We start from the raw sequence: 20,519 nt of genomic DNA, 5'->3' as shown, positions 1-20,519 counted from the left end.
CAGCCATGCTTTCACAATTTAAAGGTCTATGCCAAAACAAGCTATTTTTAGAAATAAAATGCAATGTGTTTCATACTTGCAGCAATGTTTTGAAGTTTATCTGCATGCTTTGTTTTTATTTTTGGTAAGTATTGAGGGCAGATCCATTTTAAACTCCTCCTGCCTTATGGCATAATAATGTAGAACAGTAGAGAACCCATGATAAGTCATCACTGCTTTAGTAAGTTCATGCCTTAATTTCCCAACTATCATCTGGTTCAGTACATCTCGGTAACCAACTTAACAATTTACTCTTGTATTGAACCACATTTACCTGCTGTTTTGAAGTGTTTGGTTGATTATTTTATAAACTCATTTAAATATAATTCCATAGTTTTCTTTAACAATGAACTCTAGGATCTAACAACTGCTATAATCCATTACCCCATTTCTACCGCCCCTGAAAGAGTCCTCATGTTGAAAAGTCAACTTATTTCATATGAACTCTTCTCTCCTTTTATGACTATACAGTGATCTGTATACAACTGTGCTGACATATTTCATTTAAAAGATGCTCCTCCTCATGTGTTATGCATCCGTCTAGGTAGTCTCATCAGTGTGATACTACCCAGCAACGTCAGTGCTTGATTTGATTTTGATATCTATTAAGTGGGCACTGAGTATGCTGTGAGGAACATATCCAGGCATTTCCTTCATGGAGGAGAGCTGAGGTTTAGCTTCCTGCTATCTTTTGTGTTCCACATGGATTCCTGTGGGTGAGATGATACCCCAGTTAGGGTCGTCCTCTTGTAGTCCTGTAAATTCTGCCTTCTGTCTGGATCTTGGTCTAGCTTGTAGAGCAGTTCTGAGATGAAGCTCAGAAGTTATGGTGATCACAGCTGTGACTTGAGATTTAGAGCAGGGGTTGGTACCCCATTCCCTTCTTTAATGTTTCTGCTAGAAGAGTATATACACAGAGCAAAGTCCTGAAGCTACTGAATTTTGCTCAAGCCTACCTGATAGAGGGAAAGAAAAATGTGCACTTCAATCCCAAGATACTCCCTGCCCAACCTATAGGGATAATGTGTAAAAATTGAACCTGGCACAAGAACCTGGCACTTCATAAGCAAAGACTCACTTAACAGCCTGAGATCAAATCCTGAAATTCTAGAAGACTCCCAACACATACACTTTATCAGTGCATTACTCTAGCTTATTTAGTGTACTTCTTTTACCCATAACACATTTCTAGATATAAGGAAAAAAATATAGAGCATACAAAAATCAGAAAACACAATTTGAAGAGGCAGAGGCGGCATCAGAATCAGAGTCAGATATTGCAAGAAAGTTAGATTTGTCAGAGCCAGAACTTAAAACAATTCTGGTTAAGATACTAAGAACTGCAATGGATGAAGTAAACAGCATGTGTGAACAGATGGGAGATATTAGCAAAGAGATGGGAGCTCTAAGGGGAAAAAAGTGAAACTATATATTAACAGACTTGGTAGGGTGTTTGGGCCCATTAATAACATGGATCTGTGTCAGAAAAGACTGTAAACTTGAGGCTATATCAAAAGAAATTTCTGAATCTCCAAGGGGATGGGGTCCAAGATTTAGAAAAAGAACCGAATACCTGAGAACTCAACAACTATAGAAGGTGTAACATCCTGACAGCATGTGGAAAAGAAACAAGAGAGAAGGGAAAAGAGACAATGAACCAGTAATGACTGAGAATTTCCCACCAATGTCAAATGGCAAGCCACAGATAGCTCAGAAAACATGAGGTAGAATAAATTTAGGGAATGAGGGAGAACCCAACATTTTGGCATCTCCTTTCAACCTACAAAGCAAACCTATTGTTAGCGCAAGGAAGCTTGTTTGAAATGTGACTACACATAGAAGCTGAAGTAGCAGGATGGAGTAACACCGACTGTGATGACTGATCCTGAGGAAGAGGACGGAAGTCGCTGTATCAGTTCAGCCGAGAAGACTTAAGAGCAAGAAAACTTTCAGGAAGGAAGAAGGTGTTTGATGATAATAATAGAGGAGTCTGTTCTCCAGAAAGCCCTGATAGACCTTAATGTGTACATCTAACAAATGTCCCCGTTGGTGAGTCAAGAGCTGATAGATTCTAGACCTTGCACATGAATTGACTGATCCAGCAGGCTAAAAGTCAAAGTGCAACATTGTTCAGTTCTCCTGCACCATCAATTAATATCAGATATAATTGATATCTGTTAGTAAATTCTTATAGTAACAGCAGAGTCCATATTAGTTTCAAGGACATGTGGAATATTAACCAAAGTTGGTCACACTCTCAGTCACAATGAAATACACCTTAACAATTTTTAATTGGAAAGCTTAAAATATTGCCCTCAGACTAGAGTGGACTTAAATTAGAAATGAACAACTAAATTGTAAAATCCCCTAAAATGTAGAGACTAAGCAAAGTGCTTTTAAATAGTCCATGAGTACAGTTACTCTGAAGAGAAATTAAAATGGTTCTAATCTAAAGGAAAATAAAAACGCATCTTATTATAATGTGTGTGTTGTAGTGAATATATACTTAATCACTTAGTGACTTATGTATAGATAAAGGCATTTTAAATCAGTGATTGAACTTCCCACATTAGGAAATTAGGGGGGAAAGATCAGGTAAAGCCAAAAGTAAGTAGAAAAGACAAAGAAGTTAGTGCATAAATTAATGAAATTGAGAACAGTAATTAAGAGAGCTAACTAAAAGCTAATTCTTTGAAACATAAATAACAAAAATGAGATCTAGCCAGTGTTAACTAAATTAAAATTATTAATTTTAGATATGAAAGAGGAAAGATAACTTCAAACTATATGACACTTAAAGGATTTTAAAGAGATATTATAACCAGCTCTATGTTTGATGGGAACAAATTCTTTTTTTTTTTTTAAGATTTATTTATTTATTTATTTATTATGTATATAATGTTCTGCCAGCGTGTATGCCTGCAGGCCAGAAGAGGACACCAGATATCATTATAGATGGCTATGAGCCACCATGTGGTCGCTGGGAATTGAACTCAGGACCTCTGAAAGAACAGCCAGTGCTCTTAACCTCTGAGCCATCTCTCCAGTTCTGGGAACAAATTCTTTAAGGGCACCACATCTAGATGGTATTTCTAGTAAATCCTGCCAAAAAATTTCACAGTTATTTATAATCTCTCCAAGAATATAGAAGTAAACAGGAACACCAATACACATTCTTACATCCTGCAAGTGTTGTAACCACAAAACTGGATAAAATCATTAAAGCACAGACCAATGTATCATGAGCACAAAGTCAGAACCCTCAATATTCACAGATCCCATAAAACAATGTAGTTAGTCTTGGGATGAGAAACTTAAAGTTCACCTGTTTCAGCCCAGAAAAGGAGGGAAATAAAGCCATTTCATCTCACCACTCTCTTCAGTGTCATTTGGAGCCCTTCCTGATGCACTACAAGAAGCAAAAGGATAAGTAGACAGGTCTAGAAAACAAAGAACTGCTTGTAAGAATTGATGGGAACAATTTGACATCTGTTCAAAATGAATAAATATAGCCCCAAAGTGCAGCACTTAGGAATAATGTGAATACGGGTGGAAGACAGTTGTTTCATATTTCTGTCATCCGTGTTGATAAGAAGTTTGGAGATGTGGGAGAAAAGACGAGCCTCCAGCAGAAGATCCAGGAAAGTTCTGATAGTGTTGCTACAAATAGCGTTTCTGTCGCAGCCATCACAGACCAATGTAGTCCATACTTAGGATCCAAAGACGGCGGCCACCAGATGACGCCAGCCACCAGATGACGGTGGCCACCAGATGACGCCAGCCTGCATCTGGGAGCAGGCTGAATTTGTACCCCTAGAGCCTGACAAGGCCAATCACTGACCTTTACAACACTAGTAGTACTTGTTTTTCAAAATAGAATGTTTTAGAACCTTTATTCTTGGTATTCTGTTAAAAAGTACTGTTTCTGTACTTACAGTTTTCCTGCTTGAGTATATTTTAGTTTTTAATACTCAAGTATCAGAATCTGTAACCCCCTCTAACAGTTCTGTCCAAAAGAGTATAACATGTGTCATTAAAATGTCAAATAGTAAATTATAAAAGTATGAGAACTAATTGAAAATTTTGAGGTGTTTTTATTGATATTTATCCAGAATATTGTGCTAATATATCTAATCATTATAGATTATTATTATAATTACTTTTGCACTGAGTTTTTAGAAATTATACCAAAATTGCATTCATAAAAATGCGCTGTAATAAAATTTATTTAACGCTCTCTTTTTTTTCCTCTCAAAGTATCTTATCCTCTCTTTTTCTTGTAATGGTGTGATCTGTGGTTCACCCCACAGTTGGTCACAGATAACCAACTGTAACCACAGAGGAAGGACCATTCACGTCTCCTTTGAGAAATATGAGTCCCTGTATACATTGGACCTTCTCAGATGATTTGCAGATATCGTTGACATATTCCAGGAGCTATTTATTCACCTTTGTAGTCCTTTGCTGTGTGATTTGATTGAATCTCTTTACCTGGTTTTGCTTGTGCTGCCCATGCTTTTGGAGTCCTACCTAAGAAATCACTGGCCAGACTGATGTTGTGAACTTTGCCTTGTGTAGGTCTTATTGTGCTTAAGTCCTTCATCCATTTGAGTTGACTGAGTGCTTTTTTTTTTTCTTTTTCTTATATAAGGGTCTAGTTTCATCCTTTACAAGATAACAGGCAAGTGTCCCAATACCTGTTTTTAAAGAGACTATTCTTTAGTGTGAGTTCTTGTAGATCAAAATCAACTGACTACAAATACTTAGATATACTTCTAGCTTTCCACCCTATTCCATTGGTTGATAGGTCTGTCTGATTTTATTACTAGTTTTGATTTCATTACTGTCTTGTTTTATTATAATACCATTATCATTTATAGTTGGACTATAGCCATGTTCATGGATTTGGCAAACCATATATTGAAAATTTTTAAAGAACTGTGTACCAGTATGCATTTATCTTTTATTCTTATCATTGTTCTCATTAAACATTACATAATAACACAGCATGTACATTGTATTATTGGATATGTAGTTTATGTGCAAATACAACTGCATTTTATGTAAAGACCTTGAGTACCCATGAGAAATCTTGAATTCAATTTTCCACAGATACTAAGGGAGCACTGTTTATCAAATGAGGGCATATGATGCCTACTGTTTCTTCTTTTTCTTCTGTATTTCTTATAGTTCAGAGTGTTTTCTGGTTCCACAAGAATTTTAGGCTTCTTACTATGTATTTTTCTGTGAAATATCATTAGAATATTCCTTAAGAGATTACTTTGGCTCTGTAGCTTTCTTTAGGTAATGCAATCATTTTAATCAATTAATCTGCGCAGTCCATAAACAGGGAATCTCTTATCATTTATTTGTATATCCTTCCATTCCTTTCATCAGTGTTTTTTTTTTTTTATTTACAGTGCACACATTTTATTTTCTTGTTAGAAACAGGCCTGTTATTTTTATTTGGGAGGAAGGTGGGATTCTTTGTAAATGGAATTATTTACAATGTTTACCATTTTTTTTATTTCAAAGAAACTTAATTTTTGTATGTTTACTTTCTCAGGTACAATTCTATAAATTTGAAAGTTCTAAGTTGTGTTTATTGTGTTGATTTTTAGTTTGTTTTGTTTTGTGGTGTTATGTTCTTAGAATTTTCTTTTATAAAATCACACCATCATCAGAAAGACACACTTGTACTACTTATTTTCCTGTATGAGTGCCTTTTATTTCATTAGCCTAGTTGCCCCGGTTAGAACTTCCTAGCACCATGTGACATCTTGTTCTTTATCTTGCTTAAAGACTTCCATCTTTCCCCTTCTGATTATAACATTTGCTTTGAGCTAAATGATCTGCCTGAAAGATAGAAATTGCCCTTCTAATCTATGAAAGATTTATAGTACAGTTCTTCTATAGTAGATTTTGATGTTATTTAAAAACACACTTTTTAGTATAAAAATGGAAACATAGAAACCAGATAATGCCTTTCCTTATGTGAATAAGTAAGCTGAGTATATCTGTACAATTATAGTGCCCCATAATAATACATGCAAAACCAGTGGTTGACCAGGAGTATGGAGAATGGTAAGTGTGTTTTGCAAATGTTTGCCAATTATTAATCATTCTGGAAAAGGCAAGATTGTAGGCAAAAAAGATAGATCAGTTGCCTAGGATTGGACCCAGTTTTAAAGAGGGCTGTAGATATTCATATGACCCCACTAAAGAAGCACGTCAAACAAAGGAAGCAATTCACCACAATAATAATTGTCAGTGGGAGATCCATTTATGAATGCTAATGTAAGGCAAAGACAAACAAAAAGCAGGATATTAGCTAAGAAACCATCTCTACTACAATACTTACAAAAAATGGAGTAATTTTGTATAGATCGCTGAGAGGCACTACTTTAACTCATCATGGTTAGTTAATGTCTGAAGAACTGAAAGGGGTACATAACCTAAATTGTATTCTCCCCACCCTGAGCTCCAACCTCAGTTTACTGGGACAACACAAGACAAATCCAAACTGAAAATAATTTTCAGGATAACTGACCAGGATTCTTCAAAGTGTGAAGGTCATAAAGGACCAGGAAAGGTACAGGATTGCTACATCCAGAATAGAATTCGGAGGCACGACAGGGATGACGGTGGCTGAATCTATTATGGGATCCAGGATATGAACCTGGGACAAAAAAGTAGATTCGTGGAAAAAGCTGGTGAAACCTGAAAAAAAATGTCTCCTTAATCCATAGTATTTTACTAATGTTAATTTTTTTCGTTTAGAAAATGTCACTGTGGTTATATAAGATGCTAGCTAGCAGGAGAAGCTGGACATATGGAAACTCGATGTACTGTCTCTGCAAATCTAAAATTATTTCAAAATAAATGTAAAATATGAATGCTTAAGAGTTCCAATTTTAACTTCATTTACCTCTCAGTTCCTTACAAGATACCATTCGAGAACAAAGACCGCTTTTCTCCATCCTTCTCATAAACTGCTTTTGAAAGAAATTTTTTATTTATTTAAAATATTTGGGGGTGCTAAGTTTGGATAAAAGTTTAGTAAAAGAGTCCGGTCAGCATTTACTAAAGGAACAGGGCAGATGACAGAAATGAGACAGACCTGCTATACTGTTTAGTTTTCCAGCTCCTGTGGAAAACTAAAACTAAAACAGCAGATCCTGTGAGTAGCTTTCTTCTGCTGGTTTCATTTCTTTATTGACTGAATATTGGCCATCTGACCTGTTGACCTCTTCATAGTTGGGGTGTGTCACGATCTCAGATTTAAATTTTCTGTGCTTGAGGGTACAGAGATGTAGAAAACAAGGCAAAGCAAATAGGAGTTTCTCAGTAGCTGGTAGACTGACCCATGCCTCTGTGATAGTTGGGAAAGTAGCACCTCTTGAGACACCAAAGAACTATGGAAACACTGCCCTCCCCACGCACTTGCAGCTGTATCTGGAGTTTGGATGCTAACAGTGAGCCTGCTTGCTTGGGAGACAAAGCGGAGTTCTGTTCTCTGGGCTCCATCTATAGGTATCTGTGGCCCTCTATACACCTGTTCTTCTGCCAGGGTCAGTATAAGCGTGCAGCTTAGAGTCCTGACCAGTCCCCCCACTGTCTGGAAGAAGATGACCAAGAAGCCATCGTGGCAGAAGAAAGCAGAGCTGTGAAGATTCTCCAGTCATATCTTCATTATCTCTTAATTACTAAATCTGTAGCTTTGGGGATTTATTTGGACTGACTGAGTCTGTTCCCTTATCTGCAATTAAAAATGCTAATATTGGTCTTACATAATTGTTGTGATCACTAATACTTGGCACATAGGAGGCTGTTATTATAGTGCTTATATTTAATTAAAAATCAGAATAATGCATTTTTTAAATTTTAATTTCTTTTATTGAAAATAGATTTTTTTTCCTCATAATATATCCTGAATATGGTTTCCCCTCCTTTGACTCCTCAAGTTACTCCCTACTTCTCCTCGAATCCAAATCTACCCCCTTTCTTCCTCTACCTAGAAAATGAACAGGCTTTTTCTAAGGGTTAGCAATAAAATAAACAAAACAAAACAAGATAAGACAAAACCTAGCATCGGAATTGAACAAAACAAACAGAAGGAAAAGATCCCAAGAGAATGTACACGAAACAGAGAGCTACTTGTTTACATACTCTGGAATCCCATAAAAAACGCTAAGCTGGAAACCATAATATATACACAAAGGACCTTATAGGGTAAAAAGAAAGAAGAAAAAAATATGTAAGATAAAATAAAACTAAAAAAAAGATAAAATAATAATAAAAGAAAAGCTCTGAAATAAGTATGAAACAAGGAACCTCCAAAGATTCTGTTGAGTCCATTTTCTGCTGACCGTCTACTGCTGGGACGCAGCTTACCCTGAAGAGTAATTTGTTTCCCCAGTAAGACTCCCTTGCAAGAAGCTAAATTTTCATTTGGAAATTGTTCTGGGTTAGGAATGGGGGCATATGTCTACTTCTCCTTTCAGCTCTAGGACCCCATCTGGTCTCATTCTCAGGCTCTGTAAATTCATATGACCATCTATCCTATTGATTTTAGGGGGCCTTGTTTTATTGATGTCCTCTGTTCCCTCTAGCTCTTATATTCTTCTTCCACTGGATTCACTGAGCTCTGAGGAGAGGGATATGATAGACATCACTTTTAGGGCCGAGTGTTCCAAGGTCTCTCATTCTCTGCATAGTCTGGCTGTGGGTCTCTGTATTTGTACCCATCTGCTTCTATAATGATGACTGAGCAAGGCACTGATCTATGAGTATAACAGTGTTGTTAGGAGTCATTTCATTGTACTTTTTTTTTTAATATATAAGAACAGTAGTATTTGATATTACCCTAGGTCCCTGGGCTATGTAGTCCCAAGTTCTTGGTCACCCAAACAGAGTCAGGTGTGGGTTCCATCTCAGGGAGTGTGCCTTCAGTCAGATCAGATATTGGTTGGTTATTCCTACAAGCTTTATGCTACCATTGCACCAGCATACCTTGCAGGCAGAAGAACACCATTGTAGAATAAAGGGTTTGTGGCTTGGTTGGTGTGTACGTTTCTCCTTTGGTAGCCTCCAGAGTTCCTGCCTGTACCAAAGATGCTGTTCCTCTGTGTCAGGAACAACTCTACTTGTCTGTGTTCAATGAGTTGTATATGTGTTCTTCCAAACAATGTGGTCTTGCTTTAAGTTTGTGGAAAGCAAGCTATAGTTTTTGTAACAGCCTGCTTTGGTTGGGGTTTCCCATAGGACCCCTTTAACCAACAAGTCAACTAGATGTAACCCAGTCCTGGTTTTGGAAGCTTCTTTTGGTGACAAGAGATGGCCAACTGGGACTCTGTCTCCCCCAATATTTGATGATTTCATTTAGATTGCCTATATGTATATATTTTAGGAAGCTGCTACTGTGTTAGGCTTCCATACTACCCCTCAATATTTCTCCATATTCCCTCCTTCCTCCCCCTCACCTCTCCAACACTACATTTGATCTTACCATTCCAGTCTCCTACCCATCCATTCATAAGTATCAATTTATTATGTTTCCCTTTCTTAGGGAGATCTGTCTGTAACAACCCCCAACACACACACACACACACACACACACACACACACACACACCCCTTTACTCTAGACCTAACCCCTGTGGTTCTACAGATTGTAGCTTAGTTATCATTGACTTAACCACTAATATCCATATATAAATGAATACATACCATATTTGTCTTTCTGGATCTGAGTTACCTCACTCAGGATGATATCTGCAAATAAGGATACTTAGAATTTTTTTTTCCAATTTGTATCCCCTTGATTTCTTTCAGGTGTCTTATTGTTCTAGCTAAGACTTCAAGTACTATATTGAGTAGTAATGGAAAGAGTGAACAACCTTGCCTTGTTCCTGATATTAATAGAATTGCTTTGGGTTTCTCTCCATTTAAGTTGTCTGTGTGCTTTCTGCAAACTGTCTTTAGTATAGTGAGGTATGTCGCTTGCATCCCTAATCTCTAATCAGGACTTTTATTATGAAGGGGTGTTGGATTTTTGTTACAGGCCATTTCTGCATCTCATGAGATGATCATGTGACTTTTGTCTTTCAGTTTGTTTATATGGTGGACTACATTTATTTATTTACATATGTTGGACCATCTCTACATCTCTGGGATGAGGTGTACTTGATCATGGTGGATAATCTTTTTGATGTGTTCTTGGATTTCTTTTTCTAGTTCCATCTATTTACCTGTGAATTTCATGATGTCATTTCTATTTGCAGGTATTTTATTGATAATTTTTGCATCTATGTTCTTAGGGGAAATTGTTCTGTAATTCTCTTGGTTGAATCTTTATGTGGGTTTGTTATGATAACTGAGGTTTCATAAAATGAATTGAGCAATGTCCCTTCTGTTTCTATTTTGTGGAATAATTTGAGGATCATTGGCATTAATTCTTTGAAAGTCTAGTCCTGGGCTTTTTTTGGCTGGGAGTTTTTTAATTACTGCTTCTATTTCAGTAGTGGTTATGGGTTTGTTTTATTTAGCTTTGTTAAGTTGTATGTATTGAGAAAATTATCAATTTTTTTTTTAGATTTCCCATTTGGTGTACAGGTTTTTTTAAAGTATATCCTTATGATTCTCTGGATTTTGTCTATGTCTATTTCATGCCCCCCTTCCTAATTTTGTTAATTTGTATATTTTCACTCTTTCTTTTAGTTAATTTGAATAAGGGTTTGTCTGTCTTGTTGATTTTCTCAAAGAACCAACTCTTGGTCTCATTGATTATTTATATTATTTTTGTTGTTGTTTGTTTCTATTTTATTGATTTTAGCCATGAGTTAGATTATTTCATATTGCCTATTTCTTTTGGGTGTAATTTCTTCTATTTGTTCTAGAGCTTTCAGGTATGCTGTTAAGTTGTTAGCATGAGATCGCTCTAATTATTTCATATAGGTAATTAATGCTAAGAACTTGCCTCTTAGAACTGCCTTCATTGTTTTCCATAAATTTGGATATGATTTTCATTCAGTTCTAGAAGGTCTTTGAATTCCTTCTTAATTCCAGTCTTGACAGTTCAGTTTCCACGAGTCTGTAAGCTTTCTGTTGCTTCTTTTGTTGTTGTTTAATCCGTGGTGGTCAGATAGGATGCAGGGTCCTGTTTAAGTTTTCTTGTCCTTACTTTGTGTCCAAGTATGTAATCAATTTTGGAGAAATTCCATAAAACGCTGAGAAGGTATATTCTTTTCTACTTGGGCAAAATATTCTGTAAATATCTGTTAGGTCCATTTGGTTTATAACATCACTTAGCTCCAGCAATTGTCTGTTTAGTTTTTTGTGCAGATGGCCTGTCTTTTGGTAAGGATGGGGTATTAAAATCTCACACTATCAGTGTGTGAGGGTCAGTATGTGATTTAAGCTGTAGTAGTGTTTCTTTTACAAACTTGGGTGTCCTTGTGTTTGGAGCAGAGATAATAAGAATTACAATGTCCTCTTAGTGGGTTTTTTCTTGATAAGTATAAAGTGTCCTTCCTTACATCTTTTGTTTAGTTTGGTTTAAAGTCTGTTTTGTTAGATACTAAAATAACTACACCAGCTTGCTTCTTAGGTCCATTTCTTTGGAGTGTCTTTTTCTATTGTTTTTACACTAATGGGATGTCTGTCTTTGATGTTAAGGCATTCTTTTTGGATGGATCCTGTTTTCATATCCATATTGTTAGCCTGTGTCTTTTTATTGGGGAAATGAGACTTTTGATGTTGAGAGACATCAATGAGTAATATATGTTAATTCCTGTTATTTTGTTGTTGATGTTATTGTTGTTGGTGTGGTGGTTGTGGTGGTGGTGGTGGTGGTGGTGGTGGTGGTGGTGGTGGTGGTGGTGGTGGTGGTGTGTGTGTGTACTTCTCTTTTAACTTGATGGTCTGGGATTATTTATTCCTTGTGTTTTATTGGGTATAGTTAAACTCTTTAAGTTGTAGTTTTTTACTTCTATCACTTTCTGAGGGGCTGGATATATAAATATTCTTTAAGTTTGATTTTATTATGGATTGTCTTATTTTCTCCATCTATTGTGATTGAAAGTTTTGCTGGATATAGTCTGGGCTGGCATCTGAGGTCTCAGAGTTTGTAGAACTTCTGTTCAAGCTCTTCTGGCTTTGAGCATCTCCATTGAGTTATCAAGTGTTATTCTAACAGGTCTCCCTTCATAAGTTCCTTGGGCTTGTTCCTTGCAAGGTTTAATATTCTTTCTTTGTTCTTTATATTTGCTGTTTGATTATCATGTACTGGGGGGACTTTCTTTTCTGGTCTGCTCTATTTGATGTTCTTTATGCATCGTGGACTTGATAGGCCTCTTATTCTTTAGGTCAGGGACATTTTCCTATATGATTTTTGTTGTTGCTGTTGAAAATATTTTTTGTTCCTTTGGCCTGTGTTTCTTCTCCTTTCTCTATTCCTATTACTATTTCATTCCGTCTTTTCATAGTGTTGCTGATTTTCAAAGTGGTTCTTATGAACACTAATCAACTATTAGCAAACAGGGAGTTGATGATTCTAAATAACTTTGTTTATTGAAAGTTTAAGATAAGCTCTTATTTCAGTCTTTGTGTTTTCTCCCTTACAGAGATGATGAAGAGAAAAAGAAATCTCCCTCAGAAGGTACTGATGAGAAGGCTAATGGAACACACCCAAAGACCATCAGTCGTATTGGGAGTACAACTAACCCATTTTTGGACATTCCTCATGACCCAAATGCTGCTGTATACAAAAGTGGATTTTTGGCTCGCAAAATCCATGCAGATATGGATGGAAAGAAGAGTAAGCATTGTTATCATTTCCTGTTATATTTATTTCACCTTTGGGCTCAAATTTTAAAGTGAATTCATCTGAAATAAAGCCAAGGATAAAGAAAATTATGTCTATATAAAGAAGTATTCTTGAAGTTAGGCATTCAGTCTTAAATCAGAGACTCACTTTAGTGCCTGATCAAAGTCATTTCAGAACTCTAGAAATGGAAAACTGCTCATAGATGACTTACTTCCCTGGTTCTCATTCATTTGTGTATCCATGGCTTCAACACTATTTAGCTGTGAGTGGGATGGGCACAGACCCTGTCCTCATGGATTTACATTTCCAGTGGTTGGGGATAACTTGAATATCACATAGAGTAATCAGTGACATATGGTCCCAGAGACAATGAGGAAAGAAATTCATACCAAGGGATATGTGGCCTTTGGTAAGATGAGAAGGTGAAACGCAGGGCAGCACCATATGATTAGTATTGGAAAGCTGAAGGAGTCATATTTGATGGCTTCCAGTTTCTCTGTGAATCATAAAGTGTGATCTTTAGGTAGATAAGTGCTTTTTGGAATTTGAAAAGAAGGAAATGTGTTCACATAGTTAAAATAATCTTTGGAGAGAGTGAATAAACCAGTTTGATGTAGCTGAACAGCTAAGGCAAGGTTTATGCGTGCTCAAAATTAGTAGACTTTACCTCCTGGGTTCTTCCTACAGACAGAACATAGAGTGAGGAAGTGGGCAGTTTTGTGCTTGTGCCTGGACACTTTTCTCACAGCATTACCATATTCAGTTAAATTGCAGTGGCTTTGATACTGTCATACATTGCTGAATGGATTTCTTGATGTTTCCATAATCTGGGAGTACCTCTACCACATTTCCTGTGGACTTTGTAGACTAGCCAGACAGGCTTAATTTTTTTGACAACATTGTGTGTGGTCCCTTTAGTTCCAAGTGACACCAGTTAAAACTAGCTTAGGAAAAAGACAGTCCTGAAGAAGGAAGATTCCTACCAGTGCACACTTTTTATTTATGCCTCTGTGTAACTTTGTATGTGCTAGCTGTATTTTTTTTTTTTTAAATTGTCTGCATTGCAGCTGGGCACATGCCTCTTAGCCAGCTGCATATAGTCAAAATTGACAGGAAAGAGCTTTCTAATTCTTTCTGACTTTGAATTTAGTATATTATAGGGGAGGACTGTGTTTGCCTAACTGAGGGAATAAAGTACTGTGACTGACAGCACCCGCTTAGTTGCAATAGTAAGAAGAAAGATCCCTTAGGGAAGAGTATGGTACAGGTTTCAGAAAAGGAGTTGTTGGCAGTCATCAGTAGACAATCGTGTCTTCATTTTAACATGTGCATGCATCCTTTCCCATGCACCAAATAGGAACAACTTGCTAGTTAGCCAAACATGTTAATTTCCATTTACAGCCATAGATACACCCCTTTCTCTGCAACTTGCCATATTCAGCTTCATCGTTCAGGTCATATCCAGCGTCACCTTTTAGGTATAGGTGTGACTGTTTCCTCCAGTCAGATATTTATGTAGTTTCAGTCCTTGGGCTAATTATACAGTAGAGACTCATATGATACAACCAGTGGTAAAGGTAATGGAGGTTTAAAAACAAAGAGAACAAAATACGTCCATTTTGAAAGGCCTGTTCAGGAAACTACTTTAAAATCCAAGGTGTTGGCACATGCTAGAATCCCAGCATTTATGAAGCAGAGGCAAGAGGATCGCAAGTTTAAGACCTGCCCAGCTGCATAGTGAGTCCATGGTCAGACGAGATTACACGGTGCGTTATATGTTACATCTGTGAGTCTGTATGTGTGCCAGCACCGCCTACTTCTCTGAAGACAGTGTTGCTTATGTCTTTAATAAGGAAAACTTGTGCCAAAGTTCTACTGAGGTATTATTTTCTCCAAAATATTATTAACTTTTCTTGAAAAGACCACCTGTTCATTCAAGATTTGATATCTTTTAGTTTTTAATTGTTTTATGGGCTCAAGCTTTTCAGATTATGTGTATAATTTTTCATATGAACAGATTTTAAACCTTGACTATTTTATTTCATTTTTTGCCTTCTAAAGTATACTCAGAAATTATACCGTCAGGAGATTACTAATGATTTCAGTCAAGTCTGTGTATCTCCCATAAAAGTATGTGTTTAACCAGAACCATTAAATCTAACATTAAGAGAAAACTTTGAAAAGTCAATTTGAAAAACAAGATGTATCTTTGGTATTTTGTCAGACAGAATTAAAAAAAAAAATACAAACTCTTGTTACTTGTGAAAACCAAGAAAGTGATTACATACTCAAAATACATTCCACATGATCAAGGTCAATAATAATTGAACAATAAAAATAATTGCTCAATGTTGAAACTTTATCCCAAGCACTTCATGTGGGAACTCATCTAACTCTAACATATGAAACAAATGCTATCATCCACTTGCAGAGAAATGAAGTCATGTGACTCAGCTTAGCCCAAGCTTTAGCCAGTACAGAGAAACGGCAAGCAGACGAACACCCAATTCTAGCTTATTGTGGCTTATTGTCAAAAGGAATTTGTATGAGAAAATATGACTGGAAAACAGTTGAATTCCACATTTTTTGTAGTGGGGAACAGTCTGTTACTTGTATGGCATGCATTTGAATGACTAAAGGTTTTAAGTAGGAACAGCGGGCTCTTCACTTGCCAACCAGTACTTTTTAAATATTGATGAGCATGAATTTACTCAGTCACCTTCTATTGACCATGGTTTCTGCAGATACTTATAGCCTCGTGCCAGCCCGCCTCACAGTAATTGCTACTTTTCTGTCACCAGTCATTTGTTATCATGATGCGTCAGTTCACTGACATCATGTATAAGGAAAGTAGAGTCCTATGTAATATCACATTTCTACCTTTTCAGTAAAGATATGAACTAATGAAGTGCTTAAATAATTTTATTTCAAAGCCCATATTAGATTAGGTGCAGGTAACTAAATACTCCTCCAGAACCCAAGACTATTATAGATTATATATTATAGATAATATATACTATAAAGATATATTATATACAAGCTGTAGCATCCAAAGCACTTACATATGGTTGTGCTGTTTAGAAAGGAATCATGGTTTGTAATTAGTGAATATAAACTTGTTACTGATTACAGCATTAACTGAAGTATATCATAAAATATTAAAAGTTGAGAGGAGGAAGTATGCTGTGAGCAGGCCGACTTTCCCATGTAATTAGGCATAAACAACCCGATAGGGTGGAAGAGAGAGGACAAAAGTGGAGGTCTCCAGTACTTCTGAAAGGCTTTTGTTTGATAGAAGAAGTAATTTATACAATAAAAGACAGCAAAATGCTTCTGTAAATGGTGCTGAGGCTTTGTGTGTGGGTGTACACATACATGTACACATGCGTGCCCTGTATATGTGTATATGCATATGTGCTCTCTTTGTGTGTGTCTTTGTGTAAGTGTACAATGCATCTGTACCTCAGTTCTAACATGAAAATCAATTTCTTAGAGATAAAGATAAGAGCTCAAGAAACATAGCTTTAAGGTTTTTAGAAGAAAGTATGGAACAGTACTTTATAACCCTTAGGTAGAGGATACCTTAAGACTTAGAAAATCACAAATAGAAAACACTCTGATCTATGTATATCTACATAGATAGATAGATAGATAGATAGATAGATAGATAGATAGATAGATAGATAGATAGATAGATAGATAGATAGACAGACAGACATATTCCCCATTAGAATTGAAACAAGGTGTCTTGAAAGCTAAGTACTTGACCTTCCACAGAACTTACCTTTAACCAAAGAATTCTTTATATTGTAATTTTCTCCTAAAATTTTAAAAGTTAAAGCATAGTTTGAAAAGAAGATGCATATAGCATTTTCAGTGATTCAGACCTATAGTATACATTTAGACATAATCTTAAATTATTTAGGAAAAGAAATGATCCTTTTTTCTTTTTTTTTTTTTTAACTTTTATTGATTCTTTGTGGTTTTCACATCATGAGTCTGATCCTGTGTTTTTCAATGGGCTAAAGTCAGGACAAGCCAATTTCACAAGGAAAAACATTACTCAGATTATTTATTTAAGGGTTTTTTATTTATTCTGTATTACAATTTAAAGTAGTCAATCATGATAGGAAGTCAAAGCAGCAGGAGCTTGAAACTTTTCACATTGCAGTCCCAGGAAACAGAGCAATGAATGCTTCCTAGTGCATTACTTTTTCTCCATTTTGTACAGTCCAGGATCTCCCATCAAGGGACCAGCCTCCTCTCCAACCACCATGAGTCTTCTTATATCAATTAACACAATCAAGACAGTCCTTCCTAGGCATGCAAAAAGGCCTGTCCCTCAGAGGCTTCTGGATCCTGTCAGACTGACAACACTAACATATAGTAGAATTTATATATTGTCCAGATTGACCCTATAGTCTCCAATAAAAGGAATTATGAAATAGAAGTAGAGGGACAGGGAAGCAGAAAAAATCCATTGTGTTCTTCTACAGAGGAAGAGAAAGATACTGCTACACAGAAAACAAAACAGTTGTCATCAGTTATATATAATTGAAAAATGAGGAGGAAAACTATAAACATATGAAGTAAAAGTCATACTAATGAGCTTGATTGTGGTAATTCACAATGTATATAAATATTAAATATCAGATGACACTTAATACAATTTTTATTTGTTAGTATTTCCTTAGTAAAACTAAGGTGTTGTTGTGGCTATAGTTCAATTGATAGAGTCTAGCCAACCATGCATAAATCCCTTGTTTCTATTGTCAACACCATGTATTCAGGTGTGGTGGTGCAGGATGTTCTTAGTAGCATATTGAGCCCAAGGCCAGCCTCAGCTATATGAGACCATGTCTGAAAACCAGTAGTTAAACTAGGAAAGAAATTGGGGGTGGTGAGACAAGATCTCACTGTATAGTTCCAGCTGGCCTGGAACTTGGTATGTAAATCAGGTTGGTAGGACACTCACTGGTATCTGCCTGCCTCTAAGTTCAGGAGGAAAGCTATATGCCACCATGCCTAGCTAAGGAAAAAAAAAACTTCACTAAAGCAACAATGTCGTCAGGATGTTTAAACCACAGAGGACAATAGAAATAGAAATTAAAATTCATAAGATAAAGATGATTATGCCTGCTAAATCCTCATCTGTCACAACCAATAGCCAATAGAGAAGGTTTATGATAGATATAGCAAAGAAACAAATGTTTCAGAGTATCATGTTGGCTAACTACCAGGAGAAATAGATCAAATGTTGAAAAGTAGATTCTTTTCGGGAAAGGAACTAAAAGGATGAATCATAGAAGTTTCATTACTTTAGTAATTTTTAAGTTTTTAATTATTGCATTTTCACTGTTGATTCTGCACTGATATTACTAATCTTGGATATCTTATGTGAAATATTTTTAAATTGCCAGCTTTTTAATGCTGAGAGAACTTGTGATGGGGTGCATTTACAGTCTTCTTCACTGGGCATGCAGGTGACTGGGCAGAATGCTCAGAAAGCCAGGGGCTTCCACTCTAGAGGGATTAGCACAATTGTCTGTCATCAGAAGTTCCGAAGATTCAATCCTACATGGCAAATGTGAGAGAGTCAGTGATCCTGAGTCACACATTCTGAAAACAGAGTTATAATGGCAATGCAGGCAGAAATCGTTGCTATTGTATAACATTGGGAACAGCGACACTATAATTAAGAGATAATAAAAGGGGTTTTTTTTCTCCATAAGAGAGTTGTCTCTTGTAAGAGAGATACTCATTTAAGAAAAGACCAAAAAAAAAAAAGCAATTACTTTAAAAGAAGGCTAAGGTCTCCCCTCCCCTCTCCAGTTTGCCATTCTGTGGAAACTGGGTAGATAAGAAGTGTTGGCTGTCCACCCAAGGCCAAGAGCTGTGCAGTGAAAGAAGCCATGGATGTGTGGAATCGTCCTTTGTCATGTGACAGTTGAGTTTGGTGAAGTTTCATGAATGCCCCTTTACAGTCCTACATTCAAACCAAAAAAGTATGCTGTAGGTTAAGCTCCGTTTGGATGGCTGTGTCTTTAATTTAATCTACCCTTTTTGGCAATGAAGTTAGTGAAAGGAGGCCACCCACCATTCTCCTCAGAAGCAGTACTTTTGACAGGGAACAGTGGAACATAAACTGCCAATCTTTCAGGACCAAAAAAGTCTGGGTACAGAGTCTCTGACGTATTTCTTGCTGGCAGAGAAATGCAGGTTTCGCTGCATCTGATTTTTAGAAGTTCTTCTATTTTTACTGTTTACCCTTTAGGTTTAGTTAACATTTAAGAGAAGGAAGAAAATAAGTTCTGTATCTCTGTTATGGTAATTTGATGCATGTATTGAATTCTAAGTAATTAAAATTGAAATTAAAAATACTGTGTGGGAAATGCACAATGGTGTTCATAGGCTCTGAATGCAAGAAGCCCTGGACTCAGTCCCTAGCACCACCAGTGACAACATAAACAGCTGCTGAGTAGTTCCCGGGGCCTCAGGGCGTCCATTTCTAGATCCCTCCGCTCTGTCTGAAATCGTGGACAGGAATGAACACTGTAAGCTAATGCCATTTCCCTGTTCATTAAGCAGGCATTGTGAACTGTTGCTACAACGTTTGCGTTTTGAGTGCTGCAGTACATCAGCATGGATTTCTTTTTCCTTCTTTTGAACTTAATGGATAGACGATCTCTTCTTAACACAGGTCCTAACAAACTCAACATAAGATTCTTTTTTCTTTCTTTCCTCTTAAAGGAAGCACTTTGCACTTTCGCCTTTTCATGTTCAAGCTGCCAATGGCACTACTGTTGTGCTCTGGGGTTCTTAGTAAGTATAATAAGGCTTCCTTGAACGAAAGCGCAGAAAACAAAACTACAAAACCAAGAGAGCAGATCAGAGATGGTTACTGAGGATCTAACTTTGTAAACATTTGGTTATTTTGGACAAGTTGATGATAAAAAAAAAAAAAGACCCTGGGCTGACTTGATTGGGATTGTATTGCACTACTCAGAAAAATGTGCAATTTAAAATTTAAGAATTTCTAACTTCTAGAATTTTCTACTTAATATATTCTAATAGGAAACTGAGACCAGAGAAGCACAGCTACAGAGAAGAGTGGAACTAGTTCCCTAAAAAAGTTAATCATGGTAGTAAAACTTTATGTATGAAATTTAGAGTTTTACAGAGCACCAAGTTAAGAATTTGACCTTAGAAATGAGATAGGTCACTGATACATTTTTTTAAATTTTCTGAGCACTAGATTTGTGCCAGTAATACTCTTGGAGGGGAAGGTAGGAAGAGTCAAATATATCTCAGTAGGTGTCATTTAAACTGAGCAGAGCACGAAGTTGCAAAAGGAAGGTGATGAAATCTTTTGTGGTAGAGATTATGGATGACTATTCCAACAGCGAACAAATACAGCACAGAACCCTTAAACTGGAAATAATCGACGAAGCCTTTTGTAGTTGACACTGTGCTGGCTCATAGATGGAACTGAGCTGTTATTTCAGCTATAGAAAGAATATCATCATCCTAAGAGGGTTCTAGCTAGTAATGATGCATTAAGTAAGAAATGGCATAGCTGTACAATGTAAGCCTTCGCAGATGTTGGTTGGATGACATGATATATCATTATACTTTTTTAAAACACCAAGTTTATT

General features: G+C 36.5%; 1 protein-coding gene across 1 annotated transcript in view; it reads left to right on the top strand.

Annotated features, from left to right (window-relative positions):
- Positions 1-20,519, top strand: part of Psd3 (pleckstrin and Sec7 domain containing 3) — a 449,956-nt gene that overhangs the window by 352,205 nt on the left and 77,232 nt on the right. Inside the window, 1 exon segment of the mRNA XM_028883856.1 lies at positions 12,662-12,855. Coding sequence (XP_028739689.1) covers positions 12,662-12,855 — 194 coding nt within the window.

This window comes from Peromyscus leucopus, chromosome 17, assembly GCF_004664715.2.
Source record: "Peromyscus leucopus breed LL Stock chromosome 17, UCI_PerLeu_2.1, whole genome shotgun sequence".
NCBI classification, from domain to species: domain Eukaryota; kingdom Metazoa; phylum Chordata; class Mammalia; order Rodentia; family Cricetidae; genus Peromyscus; species Peromyscus leucopus.
The sequence above is the reverse complement of the archived record's forward strand: the minus strand, read 5'-3'. Positions and strand labels throughout refer to the sequence as shown.